Below are 17,734 nucleotides of genomic sequence, written 5' to 3' on the forward strand. Positions count from 1 at the left end.
TTTTAAAGACAAAGAAGGAGAATAGAAAAAAATCAATGTAAACAATTGGCAAAACACAAAAATTAGTTAAAATTTCACAAACATATTAAAAGTATCTATTAAAAATGGGTTTAATAGAAACAACAATACCAAGTCGTGATAAAATAACTCTAATTGTTCCAGTATTTCCGGAAAATACCACATTGCCATCGATAGAAATCCCTGAAGAAGGTAGCTTTTATATACTAATACCACTGGGAGTGCTTCTGGGCATTGTAATATTAGCTTTATTGGTAAGAAAGCAAAAGAAATGTATATAGTTTATAATGATTTAATAATACATAATTTAATTTGTTTAAGGTGTGTCTGATGGCCAGCCATAGAAGGAATTTGGTTCATATGTACTGCAAGAAGCGACAAGCAAGACGTTTCCTTTATGAAGATAATGAATATGATTCTCCTTTGGAACAAGATCCCGATGCTGTGGAGGAAGAAGAAGATGAAGTAGACAATGAAGATAATCCCACAAAAAGTTTACTAAGAGGAAAATTACAAATTAATAATGTAAGTTATTTTTGTTCTTTTTTCATACCCTATACTCAGTCTCTTTATTATAAGTCCGATATTCTAATCAGAGTCGTTTTTATACCCTTCACATTCGTAAGAAGGGTATATATAAGTTTGTCATTCCGTTTGTAATTTCTATAATATAATTTTCTGACCCTATAAAGTATATATATTCTGTATGCTTATAGATAGCGGAGTCGATTAAGCCATGTCCGTCCGTCAGTTTTTAGAGGACCCCAGATATCGGCGAGATTCGAATCTTCAATAATTCTGTTAGACATGCTTTTGAGAAGATCGCTATTTAAAATCAGAAAAATCGGTCGGTAATAACGGAGATATGAGCAAAAATCCGAGACAACCTCTGAAAATTTCATCAAAAAATGTCACATTTTTTTCATAAAATTTAAAAATTTAAAAATTATAAGTGTCTACTCTCTAGAATACTATGGAACAATAATGTGACGACCGATCCGAAACTTTTAATATTTTATAAATAGTCAACTTTTCGACTTTTTTCGACTTTTTCCGACTATATTCGACTTTTTCCGACTTTTTTCAACTTTTTCCGACTATTTTCGAATTTTTCGGCTTTTCTACTGTTTTCGACTATTTTTCAAAAAAAGTCTTGCACGATTTTAATTCATTTTAACTTATTTAATTTTTTGGACTTCTTTTGACTTTTCGATTTTTTCCGACTTTTCGACTTTTTTCATAGACGATAGTCGAGTTATCGACTTTTTTGGAACAAAATAGTCGACTTCGACTTTTTTCGACAAAAAGTCGATTGTTCGATTATTCGAATGTCGATTTATAGAACCCTACTCTTACTTGTTTTTATTAAAATGACTGTAAAATTTTAAAGAAAATTTCATTTGATCCTTTTCAAGGACGAATACTATTGAAAATAGTTAAAATTTGTTAACATTTACCTCCATTTTTATGACTGAATATTATTTAAGGATAAATTCACTTTCTCTTTCAGCGTTATGAAAACTATTTGAGTACATCACATCTCAACAGATCTTCCGATATATTTACTTAATATGCCTTATTCCAGTATTATTAACAAGAACAGTATTAAATGAAGAAAACAACAGCTGCTAGTCAACACAAATATATCTTTTAATGCACCCAAACCGAAAAAAAATATCAAACAACGTCAACAATTAACGAACAATTATTGTATTAAATTTTAAAGTAATATTTAGTGAAAATTTATTAAATATATTTATTCAATTATTTTAGAAAGTATAACAAAACAAAAAACTAAGCATTGTTTGCTGTATTACTCTCTGCACCCAATAGACGGCAGGTTAAATCATAAAAACCAAAGAAAAATGCGCCACCTAAGGTAATCCACATAACACGAGGCACAAAACCGGCAAATAAACTGAAATCAGCAAAATTCATTAAATCCCAGTAAAATGAAATAAAAAGAAAAAAAGTAAAAAATAATTACCCTTTGAAACCTCTTTCACGATATATGGAAGACAATACTTTTGGTATGGGCAATTTCCGTATCGAACTATTCTGTTCGGCCAACATAATTCTTGTCTTAACCACATCTAAAGGCGTAGTTAAACCAGCTGAAATACCACCAGCTACAGCACCACATAATGCCACCGAAAATGGTGTAGAATCCAATCCCGTCATAGGAGTCCATTGTAATTTAAAGAATTCCCATAGAGGAAACTGTATAAAACTAAATGGTATTTCACGCATTATGGTAGAACCAAAACCCCGATAAACACCCTTTCTTAGACCCTCTGTTTTATAAGCAGTCCATAGTATCTGTAAAGCTCCCTGCTGCGATTTATTTCCTAGAGTTTGTCTACGTTGTTTGGCAATTTCTACGGGCACCCGTATTAAACAGGCAAGCTATTGAATAATTTATATATGTGTTAATAACATTTTATTTTTTTTTTCCAAATTTTCACTTACCACTTCTGCACTTGAAGCTGAAATCATGTGTATATAGGGTGAATTTTTCGTACATCCTGCTACATTGCTGAATAAAGTTTTAAAATTTTCATAGGCACAGAAAAATAAGGCGGCTGTGGGAGCACTACCGGCTGCAGCAGGTGCTAAACCTTTGTACACTCCTTTGAAACCGCCAGAACGCCAAAAGCCTTTTTCACTCTGTAAACGTGTTTTAACCGTGTCTATGGGAAATAATGCTATATCCACAACCATACCAGCAACTCCACCAGCCTGAAATTTTTATATATATATAAATTATTTTCATATATCGTCTAGACCTGGTTCACACTAGAAAACTTTTTTGGGAAACTTTTGCTTTTTGTGTGTGAGAGAAAGAGAAAGTAACATCAACCATCTTTTTCTCTCACACACAAAATCAAAAGTTTCCTAGTGTGAACCATGTCAATTAACTACAAGATAGGGTTCAATAGTTGAAACGAAAAGTCGACTTTTCGACTTTTTGCATTTTATGAAAAGTCGACCGTGTCAATTAACTACAAGATAGGGTTCTATATTTGAAACGAAAAGTTGACTTTTCGACTTTTTGCATTTTATGAAAAGTCGACTTTTCGACCTTTTGCATTTTATGAAAAGTCGACTTTTCGACTTTTTGCATTTTATGAAAAGTCGACATTTCGACTTTTTGCATTTTATGAAAAGTCGACTTTCCGACTTTTTTCGACTCCGACTTTTTTCGACTATTATCGACTTATTATTATTATTTATTACTATTATTAATAAAAAAATTTTATTTATATTTTTTCTATTTGTTGTAATTTTATGAGTTTTTCGACTTCTTTCTATTTTCGACTTTTTCTGAGTTTTTCGACTTTTTTCATTTAATTAAAAGTAGATTTTTGGACTTTTAATATTTTATAAATAGTAGACTTTTCGACTTTTTCCGACTTTTTCGACTTTCTGACTTTTTTCAACTATTTTCGACTTATTTTTATTATTTATTATTATTATTATTAATATTACTATTTATTATTATTATTAATATTACTATTTATTATTATTAATAGACTTCTTTCTATTTTCGACTTTTTCCGACTTATTCCGAGTTCTTCGACTTCTTTCGACTTTTTGACTTTTTCCGACTTTTCGATTTTTTCCGACATTTCGATTTTTTGCGACTTTTTCCGACATTTCGACTTTTTTGGAACAAAATAGTCGACTTCGACTTTTTTCGACAAAAAGTCGATTGTTCGATTTTTCGAAAGTCGATTTATAGAACCCTACTACAAGATCTGAATGCCATAAATGTAAAACTTCTAACAACTTTTTAAAATTACAAAAACTTACCACTAATGCATTAACAAAACTATGAGTATGAGACGCTGCTGTCACGGGTGCTGCCAGAGGGTTAACATTGCCTTGTATCAATTCAGTTTCCATTTTACAAGAAATAAACAATTTAAATTGTTTACAATCTTAACAACTATATAATAGTTAAACACTTTTTACACTCTTAAGTGTAATTAATTGCTAATTTTATTAATTAATTTATATATAAAAACTAACACTAATTTTTGCTTGCCGTAATAGCATGTCCCACTAAAAAAAACGTTTGTTATTATCTGTTAAGTCTACAGCTGTTTTTTAAAGCGAATTAATAGATGATAACAGAATTAAAAATGTTAGTTTAATAAATTACTGTTATGCTCTTTATAGCTCATTATTAACATAATGTTAAAACCACCTGGTTGTTAAAATTGTTTTTTATTTTTGTATTTAGCAAATTTGCAAATTTTTTATTTAATATTTTAATAAAATTATGGCTGCTCGTGCTCCTAAGGTGGCAGTAAGTTTGATTTAATTACATTTTTCCAAAAAAAGTTTATTTGTATTTGTTATTCAGAATAAGCTTAAAACTTTGGCTTTGGTTTGTACTGGAGGTGGTTTGGTGTTTTCGGGCTTATGCATTTATCAAGGCCAAGAGCAGTATTATGAGAAAATCTTAATGCCGGCCACAAGACTACTGCCACCAGAAACTAGTCACAAATTGGCGGTGTGGGCTTGCAAATATAAATTGTTTGGCAAATCCAATAAACCAGATGATGCTATATTGGTAAGTTATTTTTATCGATATTATAGTGAAATCCAATTTCCTAACATTAGCCAATTTAAATTACATAGCAAACCGACTTTTTTGGCCTAACTTTAACCAACCCTTTGGGTATAGCGGCTGGTTTTGATAAACAAGGAGAAGCTGTTGAAGGTTTGTCACAAATCGGCTTTGGTTTTGTAGAAATCGGTTCAGTTACACCAGAACCTCAACCCGGCAACCCTTTGCCTCGTGTTTTTCGTTTAGTAGAAGATGAGGCCATTATAAATCGTTATGGCTTTAATAGCGAGGGCCATGCTGAGGTGTTTAAACGTCTAAAGGCTTTAAAAGATTCGGGAAATTTTCAAGGTGTTTTAGGTATCAACTTGGGTAAAAACAAAACCTCACCCTCGGCCAAGGAGGATTATAGAAAAGGTGTTTTAATATTTGGACCCATAGCTGATTATTTGGTTATAAATATAAGCAGTCCTAATACTCCTGGATTAAGAGATCTACAGGGTAAAAAAGATTTAGAGGCTCTTTTGGAAACAGTTATAAAAACTCGTAATGAATTGCATGCCAACAATAAAGTACCCGTATTGCTTAAACTGGCTCCCGATCTAACACAACAGGATATTAAAGATATAGCTGCGGTGGTAAATAAGAAAAGCTGCCGTGTCGATGGTTTGATAGTCTCAAATACTACCATAGCACGCGATAATCTGAAGGAGGTTTCTTTAACTGCTTTGGAAACGGGTGGTCTGAGTGGTGTTCCTCTACGCTCCAAGTCTACAGCCTTAATAGCAGAAATGTATTACCAAACTGGTGGCAAAATTCCCATAATGGGTGTGGGTGGTATTTCATCCGGTCAGGATGCTTATGAGAAAATAGAAGCTGGTGCTTCCTACTTACAGCTGTACACCTCATTCATCTTTCATGGTCCGCCCATAGTAAAGCGGGTCAAAAGTGAGCTGGCTGAAATATTAAAAGCTAAAAATTACAAATCCATTACGGAGGCAGTGGGTAGCAATTACAAACATTATTTGAATAAGTAAAAAAGGAACAATTTTCATTTTTTTTCTATTACAAACAAGCTTTGTTTTTCTCAATCCTGGAAATTTGATACCGGATAACGTTATAGGTTTGTTTATGTTTTTAGCAACTATGTTATAATTGTAGGAAATTTTTGATAAAATATCATTGTAGTAACTAATTATAGAATGTTTCCCCTTGCAATGTTATGTTCAAATGTTTTAAACAAATCTTTCAAAAGTTGTGGGAGTAACATGAATTAAAAAGAAAAAAACCTCTTAATTTAAATAATTCAATTTATTTCATTTACATAAATTTATAAACTTATTGATTATTAGCTTCCTTAACATTAAGTACACGCCCCTCTAAAAAGTGAACATTTTGATTGCAGGCACTATTATAGGCATCACTACTACTAAATGTTACAAAACCGAAACCCTTCGAAAAGCCCTGCTGTTTATCATATATTATAGATGAAGATGATACATGCCCAAACTTGGAGAAATAAGTTTGCAATTCCTTTTGACCAATAGTCCAGGGTAAATTACCTACAAATAACTTATAAGATTGACGTACAAAATTCGACATAGTTTCTTCTAATGTTTTAGGTTTCTTTAGTTATTTCTATTAAATGTATAGTGTGGCCTGCTAAAATTTCTAATAAATCCACACCTGACGCTTTGCCAATATCGTCGCTATTGATTTGTAATGCACAAAGTTTCCACTTCTTGAGTAAGGCTTCTATGGACCAATCCGCACTGCGTTCTTGGTAGGTGAAAATAAATTTCGCCGTAGGATTACGATCTAATAGAAATGATACTGTCACAATGATATCTTCAAATACACTAGGATCGTAGAAACAATCAGCAGCAATAATCAAATCCAAGGGACCCAAAGAAAATACACTGTTTAGTAAAAGACCCCAACTTAAACCTTTCACTTCGATATCTTGTCCGGGTGTTAAATTATTAACCGCACAGGAACGGCGTATATGATTCAATGATTTGGGCAATATACAATTATCGGTCAAAACCACTTGGGCACCACACTTTGCCGCTAAAATGCCAGGTAAAGCAGTACCAGCTCCTAGTTCTAAAACACGTTTGCCTACCAAAGAGTGGCGACGTTCCCACAAAAACCAGGCTAAAATAGGAGCACAAGGCCACGTGTAAAAGGAATAGCCACTTTGTAAAAGCTGAAATAAAAACAAAACGAGAAATATTACATAAACATTATTGAACTGTCAAATAAAAAGTAAAATTATAAAAAATACTTTTTTCTCTAAAACTTACCTCTGGTATTTTAATTTCTAACTCTTCCAGGGGTTCTGTTGCTGCCGCTGGATGTGTTCTATCGTTTCTGGGTAGGTTTGAAGCGTTGCCTCTACTCGTGAAAACAAATGTTCTGATTTTTTCGTTTTCTCTTATTTCTGTTGTTCCGCCAGCCGTAGCGCTTGCTACACCACCTGTTGTATTTGTTGTTGCTGCCGCAGCTGCTGCGGCGGCAGATGTTGAGGCTGTATTTTGTTCTGGATCACTAGCTTCGCCATTTAAATGAAAACGGCCACTAGTCATTGTTTTTATTATTGAATAATTAATTTATTAAATAAAATATATAAAAATTAATTTATTTTAAATATATTTATGTTTATTTATTATCACTGTTTTTTTCTTTGTTTTTCCGTAAACAAAATTTATAGCGTAAAGAGAAACTGAGAACTAAATGTAGTGTTGTAAAGTGTTTAAATATATAGATAACTGTAAAAAAGAGTTACCAACTTTTGTCATAGAACAATGTTTGAAACTTGTATATATTATTTTTTAATAATTTGTGAAAAATTAAAGACTTTATTTAAAAATTTCCCAATAAATAATAAAATTTTTGAATTTGAACTATTAGTTTTTAAATGGTTTTCTAAAAATAATTAAAAAAGTCATTTATTTACTTTCCTATTGTTAGAACTTGGCAACTCAGTTTTACATTTACATTATTTTTATTGTTGTTGTTTTCTCCATTGATAACATTTCATTTAAAGAGAATTTCATCAAGGTAAAGCTAATTCAACTGTTGATTATTTATTTATACACACAGACTGTCAAACTCTATGTATAAAAAACAACTTTTATAACCGTATTTGTCAAACTTTATATACAAAATTGGTAAGAATATAACTTGTACCACATCTTGTTTAAATATGCCTTGATTTTAATATATTTTCTAGCGGCATTTGTTGCAAAAGTATTTGGCGAAAGAGACAGCTTCCAATTGGCGACAGATTTAAAAAAGAATTATTAATTTCTAAACACAAGATTAAATCTCAAAGTTATCAAATATGGATGACATAAATGATTTCTTTGATTTTTCTAAAAACTTTGAGCGCAAAACAGTACCTCGCGGTTGTGTTTCAGGAACGGTTGCAACTACTGTTATTCCCGCGGAGGATTCAAAACACCTTATGAAACGTGAATATGTGGGCACAGAATACTCAAAAGATGTAGCCGAAATGGAACGTTTAAAATTAGAAAAGGTTTGTAGAAAAAAGAATACTTTTTTTTGTCTAGATTTAAATTTTGTTTCTTTAAAAGTTGGATTTGAATGGCGATCATGATCAATCCCGTTATGGTGCCTCCTGCAGTGTGGTGGCTTCCTCCTGCATGGATGATTTAGAAAGTTTATCAGATTCGGATGATGATGAGCGCGATAATAATAATGTTCCTAATCGTCCAAATCGTGTGGATGATGCCATTTATGATCGTTATCCTTTTGACTTGAGACGTGATGAAAATTTACCCATACACGATAAGAGAGAAGAAATTGTTAACACCATACGGGCTAATCCAGTGGTGGTGATTGAAGGTGATACTGGTTGTGGTAAAACAACACAGGTTAGTTTTTCTTTTTTATTATACCCTACACCACTATAGTGGGAAGGGTATTATGTTTGTAACATACAAAAATATTGGACCAATACCCACCTTAAAGTATACCGATCGATTCAGAATCATTTTTTGATTCGATTAAGACATGTCCGTCCGGCTGGCTGGCTGTCCATGTAAACCTTGTGTGCAAGGTACAGGCCGCAATTTTCAAGATAATTTGATGAAATTTGGATCAAGCATGTTTTTTTGCACAGGGACGAAGCCTATTGAAAATGGTTGAAATCGGTCCATTATTTCACCTAGCCCCCATACAACCGTACCTCCCGATTTGAACTTTTTATGCCATAATTACGTCAAATATTCTATTATCTCTCTAAAAATTGGTACAAATAAGTTTTATATAAGTATAAATGACACTGCAGATTTTCGTAAGGATTGGCCCTTATTTGACCCTAGTCCCCATACAAACAGCCCCCATACAAAAAATGTCTTTAACTTCTAAAATTGACTTGTAACAATTTGTATCGCAATGAAACTCAACAAAACCAACTGTTATTTAAAAATATATCCTTTTCCCAAATTTACCGAGGATCGGCCCATATTTGACCTATATAAAGCCTCATTTAGAAATTTTTTTTTTATCAATAAATTTCTTAAATATTTTGGAATAATATTCAACATAAAAGTTTCTTTATAAAAAGTAAAAATTTTAAAAATATACTCATGGTGTAGGGTATTATATGGTCGACCATGCCCGACTATACATTCCTACTTATTTGAAAACGTTAAAGCCGTGATGCATGGTTGTCAGATCTTACAACGTTGTCAGCAAAATGTTCAGAAAATGTCTAACAATTGTCTGAATTTACAATTTTTCTTTTTATACCCACCATCAAAAAAGATGGGGGGTATATTGTTTTTGTCATTCTGTTTGTAACACATTGAAATATTCGTCTAGGACCCATAAAAGTATATATATTCTGGGTCCTTATTAGATTCTAAGACGATCTAGCCATGTCCGTCCGTCTGTCCGTCTGTCTGTCTGTTGAAAACACGATAGAGTCCAAACGGAAGTAGCTAGCGAGCTGAAATTTTGCACAGATACTTATAGTTGATGCAGTTTGTTTGGTATTGAAAATGGGCAATATCGGTCCACGATTTCGCCTAGCCCCCATATAAGGCCCCCTTTAGAAAATGACATTATCGCCAATAACTGACTAACAAAAGCATCAATAGCGCTGAAATTCGGCACAAACATGTTTTATGGGGACATAAATCTTTTCGTAGAATTTTATAAGGATCGCTTCATAATTAACCCTACCCCCCATATAAAGTCCCCTTCAGAAAATGACTTTGTCGCTCATAACTGGCTATGAGAAGCATCAATAGCGGTGAAATTCGGCACAAACATGTTTTATGGTCTCATAAATCTCTTTGTAGAATTTTATAAGGATAATTGATCCTATCCATAATTGACCCTATCCCACCTATAAGGTCCCTTTCAGAAAACGACTTTAATGCTCATATCTACCTTAAGAAGCATATATATAACAATAATATTCGACATATACAAGTTTTATGGGAACTAAAATTATTTTCTTAAATTTTATGAGGATGAGTCCATTATTATCTAACCTCTAATAAGGTGCCCTTTAGACAACGAATTTAACGCTCATTACTACAAAATTCTACATACACAGGTTTCGTGCGAGCCAAATCTCCCTATCAAATTTTATAAGGATCGATCCTTATTGAAAGTAAGAATATCGGTTCACGTTTTCTCCTATCCCTATTATAATACCCCCTTCAGATGTCTCAATAGCAGTGAAATTCAACACAAACATGTTTAATGAGAACTTAAATTTATGCTCATATCTGCTCATAACATATATATAAAGCAATAAAATTCGACATAAAAAGTTTTATAGGAAATAAAATCATTTTCATAAATTTAATGAAAATGGATTTATAATTGACCTTACCAAGGTCTCCTTCTGAAAATGACTTTAAGACTTATTACTGACCCAAAAATGTGAATGATTTGATGATGGGTATATAAGATTCGGCATGGCCGAATATAACACTCTTACTTGTTTTTTCTTGGAAGACAAAATTTGTAATTTTACACTGTTATTAGACATTGTCTGCACATTTTGCTGCCAACGTTGTAAGATCTAACAACCGTATACCTATAAGTAGCATTAGTTTTCTTTTTACATTTTTGTTATAGATTACAGTCCCTATTATGTACGTTTTTAGTTCAGTTCAAATTCTGTTCTAAATCACTTCTAGTTCAGTTCCATTGATTTCTATTTAGTTACTAAGTAACCCTCATATGTTTTAAGAATTTGAAAAACCTTTATAAGAACATATTTGTAACTTTTTCTCATCAGGTTCCACAATATATCATTGATGATGCCTACACTCGCCGAGAGTATTGTAAAATAATTTGCACACAACCAAGACGTATTGCTGCCATATCCATAGCACGACGAGTTTGTCAAGAACGTAAATGGCCAGAGGGATCTATAGTTGGTTATCAGGTACATCAAAACAAACCCACAACCATTTAAAATTAATAAAAAATTGATTATTGTAACAAAATCATAATTAAATTTCAGGTTGGTCTACATGCCAATATAAGCGAAGATACTCGAATTGTTTACTGTACCACGGGCGTGCTATTACAAAAATTAATACATGAAAAATCTTTGGGCAATTATACACACATTATACTGGATGAAGTGCATGAAAGAGATCAAGAAATGGACTTTTTGTTAATAGTTATAAGACGTTTCTTGAGCACCAACTCTAAACGTTGCAAGATCATATTAATGTCGGCCACTATTAATTCAGTGGAGGTAAGTTGTAATTGTGTAATTGAAAGTTATAGTTTTATATGAAAACTCTTTTTTTTTTTTCTTTAAAAGTTTTCCAATTATTTCAAAATTAAACGTGAACCAGCACCCATTTTAAAAGCCGACTCTAGACGTTTATTTCAAGTAAAAGATTTCTATTTAGATGATTTGGGACGTATTAATAATACTGTAAGTTTTATTACTAAATATGTTTAAGAATAAAGAATTTTAATTAAAATGATATGTTTTAGAATGTAGAAATAGATGTTACTGAACCGGGAATCTCACCAGAAATGTATAGATTAGTTTTAAAACTTATAATAGTCATTGATAACATTGAAAAACAAGAGGTGGCTTTAAGTTTAAATTCTCAAACGAATGCGGCGAATGGCACTTCAATATTAATATTTTTACCCGGTATTAATGAAATAGAACAAATGTGCAAAAGATTGGAATTGCTTAACAATTCGGAAGAGTAAGTTATAAAGTAAAACTCAATCTGTACAAAAATTTATTATATTGGTATTTTCAGAAACACCCCTAAATTAAGTCCTATACGTTTACATTCCTTAATATCGCCCGATGAACAAATTAAGGTTTTCCATCAGGCTCCTTTGGGTTATCGCAAAGTTATATTAGCCACTAATATAGCAGAAAGTTCCATAACTGTACCGGATGTTAAATATGGTAAGTAGAACTATTTTCATTATTAATAATTCTGTTTAATTTCAATTTCTTTTTTCAGTTATTGATTTTTGTCTAACCAAAGCTTTGGTTACTGATACTGCCTCTAATTTTACCTCGTTGCAATTGCAATGGGCCTCCAAGGCCAATTGTAAACAACGTGCCGGTCGTGCTGGACGTGTAATGAATGGTCGTGTTTATCGTTTAGTTCCCCGATATTACTATGAGGTGAGCTTTTTTCCCCTACCTTTTATAGATTCTTATAATTTTTAAGCAAAATTTTCTTTTTTAAGAATTATATGGATGAATTTAGCATTCCAGAAATGTTACGCTGCCCCTTGGAAAATGTAGTCTTAAAAGCTAAACTTCTTGATATGGGTCCTCCACCGGATATTCTTGGCTTGGCTATGAGTCCTCCCAATTTAAGTGATATTCATAATACTATTTTAACTTTAAAAGAAGTGGGTGCTTTGTATACCACCGTTAATGGTGTTTATTCTGTACAGGATGGTGATATTAGTTATATGGGTCGCATCATGGCTTCTTTACCTTTAAATATACGTCTGAGTCGTTTAATTGTTTTGGGTTATATATTTAGCGTTCTGGAAGATGCTATTATTATAGGTAAAGTATTTGGTTTTTTTTTAAATTTTTGGAAATTTGTCTTTATAATTTGTGGGTTTTTTGTTAATTATAATTTCAGCTGCTGGCTTAAGCGTCCGCTCTATTTTCCGTTATCATGGTTCTACACCTCAAAGTGATTGTGATGCTTATATACAAAAGTTACTATGGGCTGATGGTTCGGGTTCAGACTTATTTGCCATTTTAAAGTCTTATAAGGTAATTTTAAATATTTTGAAAAAAGAAACTTATTCTAAATAAAGCTTTTTTTTCCAAAAAAGTGGTATTAAAACGTTACTCAGTCAAAAAAAGAACAAAAACAACAAGTTTTCTTCGCACTTACAATTTTTTAATGTAAAAAAGCTTTGAGGAAAAAATTGTAAATATTTGTGTAATAAATGCTTTTTAAAGAAAAGTTATTATGAAAAAAAGTTTTCTCGCACTAACAAAATTTTTTTAGGTAAAAAAGCTTCGACGAAAATGTTATGAATAATTTGTGTAACAAAAGCTTTTAAAAGAAAAGTTAAAATTTTTTTCGCTCTAATATTTTTTAGGCAAAAAAACTTTGAAGAAAAATTATGAATAGTGTATGAAATAAAAGCTTTTTAAAAAAGTTATGAAAAAAGCTTTTTAAGAAACACTTATTATGAAACAAGCTTTTTTAAAAAATTTGTTTAATAAAAGCTTTTTAAATAAAAGCTATTATGAAAAAGCTTTTTAAAAAACTTATTATAATAAAAGCTTTTTTAAGAAAAATGCTTTTTTTATATAAAACATTTTAATAAATAAGAAAACAGCTTAAAAAGCGTTTAAAAAATTAAGAAAATAGCATTTTAAAAATAACGAAAAAGCTTAAAGCTTTTTAAGAAAAAAGCATAAACAACTTAAAAATTATTTTTTTTAGAAAAGTAGCTTTAAAAATCATTTTACAAAATAATAAGAAAAAAAGTTTTAAAAAGCATTTTAGGAAAAATGCTTTAAAAAGCACACTAAGAAAAAGCTATAAAAAGCATTAAAAAAAGATTTAAAAAGCATTTTAAGAAAAAAGCTTTAAAAAACATTTTAAGAAAAAAGTTTTAAAAAGCATTTTAAGAGAAAACTTTAAAAAGCATTTTAGGAAAAATGCTTTAAAAAGCATCATAAGAAAAAGCTTTAAAAAGAATTTTAAGAAAAAAGCTTTAAAAAGGTTTTTAAGAAAAAAGCTTTAAAAACAATTTAAGAAAAAAGCTTTAAAAAACATTTGAAGAAAAAAGCTTTAAAAAGCATTTTAAGAAAAAAACTTTAAAAAGCATTCTAAGAAAAGAGCTTTAAAAAGCATTTTAAGAAAAAAAGCTTTAAAAAACATTTGAAGAAAAAAAGCTTTAAAAAGCATTTTAAGATAAAAACTTTAAAAAGCATTTTAAGAAAAAAAGCTTTAAAAACCATTTTAAGAAAAACATTAAAAAAAAGCTTTTAAGTTCATTTTAATAAAAAAGCTTTTAACAGCACTCAAAAGCTTCAAAATGTTAATTAATAAAAAACTTAAAACTTAAAAAACAAAACGTTAAAGCATTTTCTAAATACAACTTTACAAAGAAAACAACTTTCTTATAAAACATTAATACTTCCTTTATTTATATTTTTTTCATCTCTAGGTTTGGAAATCAATGCGTGAACAAAATAGTCTACGCGAAGAAGAGGGTGAACATGCATGGGCAAAACGTTTTTACATCAATTTACGTACAATTAAAGAAATGCATTTGCTCGTACAAGAACTCAAGGAACGTCTAGCAAATTTAAACTTTAAAGAACAGACAACCTATCAACGTGTTCACTGGATGGATCGAGAAAAAACTATTATTTTAAAAATTATTATTGCCGGAGCATTCTATCCTAATTATTTTACACGTACATCCCTTAATGACACCGAACGCGATCGCAAAATGTATCATGTTCTCAATGGTAACGATCCTTGTCGTACGGTTTTCTTTACAAATTTCAATAATAAACATGTGGGAGAATTATATACACGTTCTATTAAGGATATTTTCAAAGATGTTCGTATACCAGCAAAAGATATTGAGGTACGTTTTCAATCGGGTTCGGAAAAGGTGTTTGTAACATTTAAGAAAAATCTCGAAGATGAATATGATGATAGTACTTATCGTTTAACCGTACCGGGTAAGGTTCGGGCTGAAGTTTATAAAGCTGTAAGAATGCGTTTGTCGAAAATGAAAACTATAATAAATGTTATGGAGTAAGTTTTTATCTTTTTTCAGAAATATGTTTTAGGGAAAATAACTTTCTTTTATTTAAGTGTAAATATGGGCATTAAATATGCTGAAGAATTGGGCATTGTGAGTGTTAAAGATGGTGAGTGGCAGCTGGTGAGAGACTCTCTCAAACATGCCGATTTGATAGTTTTACCTTCTATCTTTCAAAAGAAATTACGAGGTCAAATAACTCATGTAAGTTTGCTTAAAGTTTTTTTGTTATGAATTCTTAATTTTTGTATAAATTTTAGATTGAAAATTGTAGTAAATTCTTTTTCTTGCCCGCTTCTGAAAGTGAACGTTTGCGTGATATACACGATGCTCTCAACGATCCACGCGAATTGAAAGCGGGCGTATTTGATAGTCCTGCGGCAGTATCCAAAGGCATGTTGTTGTCAGCACCTCTGGATGATAAATATAGACGAGCTAAAGTTCTTAAAGTTATTTCTAATGCTCGCTCCATACAATTTCAAGTATGTTTTGTTATAAAATGAAAAACTAATTGTTAATAACGTTTGTAATCCTAAGGTATTTTTTATTGATAATGGCTGTATTGGTACTGTTGACTTTGAAGACTTGCGCTGTTACTCAGCTAAACTTGCTTCCTTATCCGAAATACCTCCACGTATATTCGAATGTCGTTTAGCGATGGTACAACCATCTACTGTGCGTTCTCCCAATGGCAAATGGTCAGATGATGCTAATGAGTTATTACAGAAATGTGCTAATGCTGGTGGTGTGGAATTGGAAGTATTTTCCGTGGTGGATGCCGTGGCTAATGTTTTTATTAGGGTTGATCATACGACCTTTAATGATATTTTAGTGGAGAAACAATATGCACGCAAATGTGATGAGAATTATTTGTCGAAGGTAAGACACATTAATCTAACAATCTATCAATCTATCTATCTATCTATCTATCTATCTATCTATCTATCTATCTATCTATCTATCTATCTATCTATCTATCTATCTATCTATCTATCTATCTATCTATCTATCTATCTATCTATCTATCTATCTATCTATCTATCTATCTATCTATATCTATTTATCTATCTATCAATCTATCTATCTATTTATCTATCTATCTATCTATCTATCTATCTATCTATCTATCTATCTATCTATCTATCTATCTATCTATCTATCTATCTATCTATCTATCTAATAATTTCGATCTGTGATCGCTCTTAAATCCCATGAATTACATTTTCAGATCGATTACGATGTCCGTTTACGCAAACAGTCTCTCAGCAGCCGTTATCTCGACGAAGATCACATGCGTCAAAACGAAGAATATATACGTTCAAATCAATTAAGCACTGACTTCGACATTCCCTCACCACCCAAGCAACTCTGTAATAAACTAATCAAATTACGTGGCCCCTATTCTCCTCTAGAAACTAAAATCTTTTCCGCTGTTAGAGTAGGCGAATGGAAATGTGTACAGATAGAAAGAGAATCAGTTAATTCCGTCCTACTCGATACAGATCCACAAGATGTACACGAACGTTTGGTGGTGGCCGCTGATGTAACCGAAACGCAAACGGGTGAAACTATAATTGCACGTTCTACAACATTAATGCCAAATATACACGGTTTTGGTGCGCTAATGACCATGATGTTTTGCCCAACCATGCAAATAAAACGTAATAAGGAACGTACTAAATATGTGGCCATTTTAGCGGGTCTTGGTTATGATGAACATACTTATAAGCCGCTTTATGGTGAACATGATATTGTACTTAATTTGGATGTTGAAATAGAAAAGGAAGATTTTGAAATGGTAAGGAGTGAAATAAGGAATTTAATGAGTTTAAGTTTTGCTATGTTTTGTTTATGTGTATATAGATTAATCAATTGCGCTATTGTATGGATGCCATGCTATTTACTGATCATGGTGATGAACGTCCTAATATCTTGCCTAGTCAAATGGCTGATTTACAAGCTAAAATTAAAGAGATTATAATAAGGTAATAGTAATCATTGTGAAAAATTCAAAAATTTGCCAAATCGAATGTTTTTTTCTTTTCTTTCTCTTCCTAAGACTTTTAAGTAAAAATCGTAAATATATTGAGACTCACTGTGATGAAAACGATAATGTTTGGCAGTATCATGAGCCTACAGAGATTCTAGAAACTGTTTGCATTTTAGGTGAACGCACCATATTTCCCATGTTATCAGCTTTACGTTTATACGATGAAAAATATGATCGTATACAAGCTTTACTGAGACACTGTGCTGAATTGCATAAATTAAGACAATTGTAAGTTTGAACAAAATAAGCTTTTGTTTAAATAATCATATGTCCTGGCTATTATAAGCTTATGTTTGTATTTTCTCTTTTAAATATATTATTCCTTTCTTTTTTTTGTCTCCTATAGCGATGGCTCTATTCAACCCGTTACCTGTCTGCTGTGTAATCAACCTTTAGAGAATGTTGCTCAATTGCGCATACATTTAATTTCGCAATTACATCGTGATCGTGAACAGCAAATACATTTTAAACCTTCTAAGAAATAAAGGTATTTTATATAGTTTTATATATATTTAGTTTATTTTTAGTTTTTTACACATTATTCTTGACTTTTAATTGAATGGATCAATTAGTTTTGTTATACTTTTTTTTACCATGAAATGGTTTTGTTTTTTTTAATGATTTATAGACTTATTAAATGAAATTTATAAGCATTTAAATAAAATTTGAGTTCTTTAATTAAAACGTATGTGCAGTATTTCAAATCTAAACCAAATAATACAATACACTTATAAACGTGTTATAGTTTAAAGATGTCTGACTTGATCGTTAAAATCCGAGGAAAAATCCTACAA

General features: G+C 31.3%; 6 protein-coding genes across 6 annotated transcripts; 3 read left to right on the forward strand and 3 right to left on the reverse strand.

The window, feature by feature from the left end:
• The first annotated feature begins 1 nt into the window (after position 1).
• LOC111688314 lies at positions 2-1,827 on the forward strand. Its single transcript, XM_023450801.2, has 3 exons — positions 2-272; positions 340-543; positions 1,529-1,827. The coding sequence occupies exons 1-3, from the start codon at positions 105-107 to the stop codon at positions 1,586-1,588; spliced, it is 432 nt and encodes a 143-aa protein (XP_023306569.2). The 5' UTR covers positions 2-104; the 3' UTR covers positions 1,589-1,827.
• Positions 1,732-4,099, reverse strand: LOC111688313 (S-adenosylmethionine mitochondrial carrier protein homolog). Its single transcript, XM_023450800.2, has 4 exons — positions 3,832-4,099; positions 2,488-2,757; positions 2,006-2,424; positions 1,732-1,936 (listed from the first exon to the last, which is right to left on the reverse strand). The coding sequence occupies exons 1-4, from the start codon at positions 3,922-3,924 to the stop codon at positions 1,813-1,815; spliced, it is 906 nt and encodes a 301-aa protein (XP_023306568.2). The 5' UTR covers positions 3,925-4,099; the 3' UTR covers positions 1,732-1,812.
• A 95-nt stretch (positions 4,100-4,194) lies between these two features.
• Positions 4,195-5,809, forward strand: LOC111688306 (dihydroorotate dehydrogenase (quinone), mitochondrial). The gene is made up of 3 exons (XM_023450793.2): positions 4,195-4,330; positions 4,388-4,597; positions 4,666-5,809. The coding sequence occupies exons 1-3, from the start codon at positions 4,304-4,306 to the stop codon at positions 5,626-5,628; spliced, it is 1,200 nt and encodes a 399-aa protein (XP_023306561.2). The 5' UTR covers positions 4,195-4,303; the 3' UTR covers positions 5,629-5,809.
• A 74-nt stretch (positions 5,810-5,883) lies between these two features.
• Positions 5,884-6,193, reverse strand: LOC111688308 (glycine-rich RNA-binding protein 8). Its single transcript, XM_023450795.2, has one exon. The coding sequence runs from the start codon at positions 6,191-6,193 to the stop codon at positions 5,930-5,932; it is 264 nt and encodes an 87-aa protein (XP_023306563.1). The 3' UTR covers positions 5,884-5,929.
• A 16-nt stretch (positions 6,194-6,209) lies between these two features.
• LOC111688307 (probable methyltransferase-like protein 23) lies at positions 6,210-7,282 on the reverse strand. Its single transcript, XM_023450794.2, has 2 exons — positions 6,898-7,282; positions 6,210-6,800 (listed from the first exon to the last, which is right to left on the reverse strand). The coding sequence occupies exons 1-2, from the start codon at positions 7,177-7,179 to the stop codon at positions 6,210-6,212; spliced, it is 873 nt and encodes a 290-aa protein (XP_023306562.1). The 5' UTR covers positions 7,180-7,282.
• Positions 7,283-7,834: 552 nt separating this feature from the next.
• Positions 7,835-17,669, forward strand: LOC111688303 (probable ATP-dependent RNA helicase spindle-E). The gene is made up of 18 exons (XM_046949750.1): positions 7,835-8,132; positions 8,191-8,490; positions 10,878-11,027; positions 11,106-11,345; positions 11,415-11,531; positions 11,594-11,817; positions 11,875-12,029; positions 12,088-12,254; positions 12,320-12,650; positions 12,730-12,866; positions 14,282-14,883; positions 14,944-15,094; positions 15,151-15,372; positions 15,428-15,769; positions 16,119-16,688; positions 16,754-16,875; positions 16,950-17,168; positions 17,287-17,669. Exons 1-18 carry the CDS (start codon positions 7,938-7,940, stop codon positions 17,423-17,425), a joined length of 4,383 nt encoding a protein of 1,460 aa, XP_046805706.1. The 5' UTR covers positions 7,835-7,937; the 3' UTR covers positions 17,426-17,669.
• The last annotated feature ends 65 nt before the right edge of the window (positions 17,670-17,734 follow it).

This window comes from Lucilia cuprina, chromosome 4, assembly GCF_022045245.1.
Source record: "Lucilia cuprina isolate Lc7/37 chromosome 4, ASM2204524v1, whole genome shotgun sequence".
Classification (NCBI taxonomy): Eukaryota; Metazoa; Arthropoda; class Insecta; order Diptera; family Calliphoridae; genus Lucilia; species Lucilia cuprina.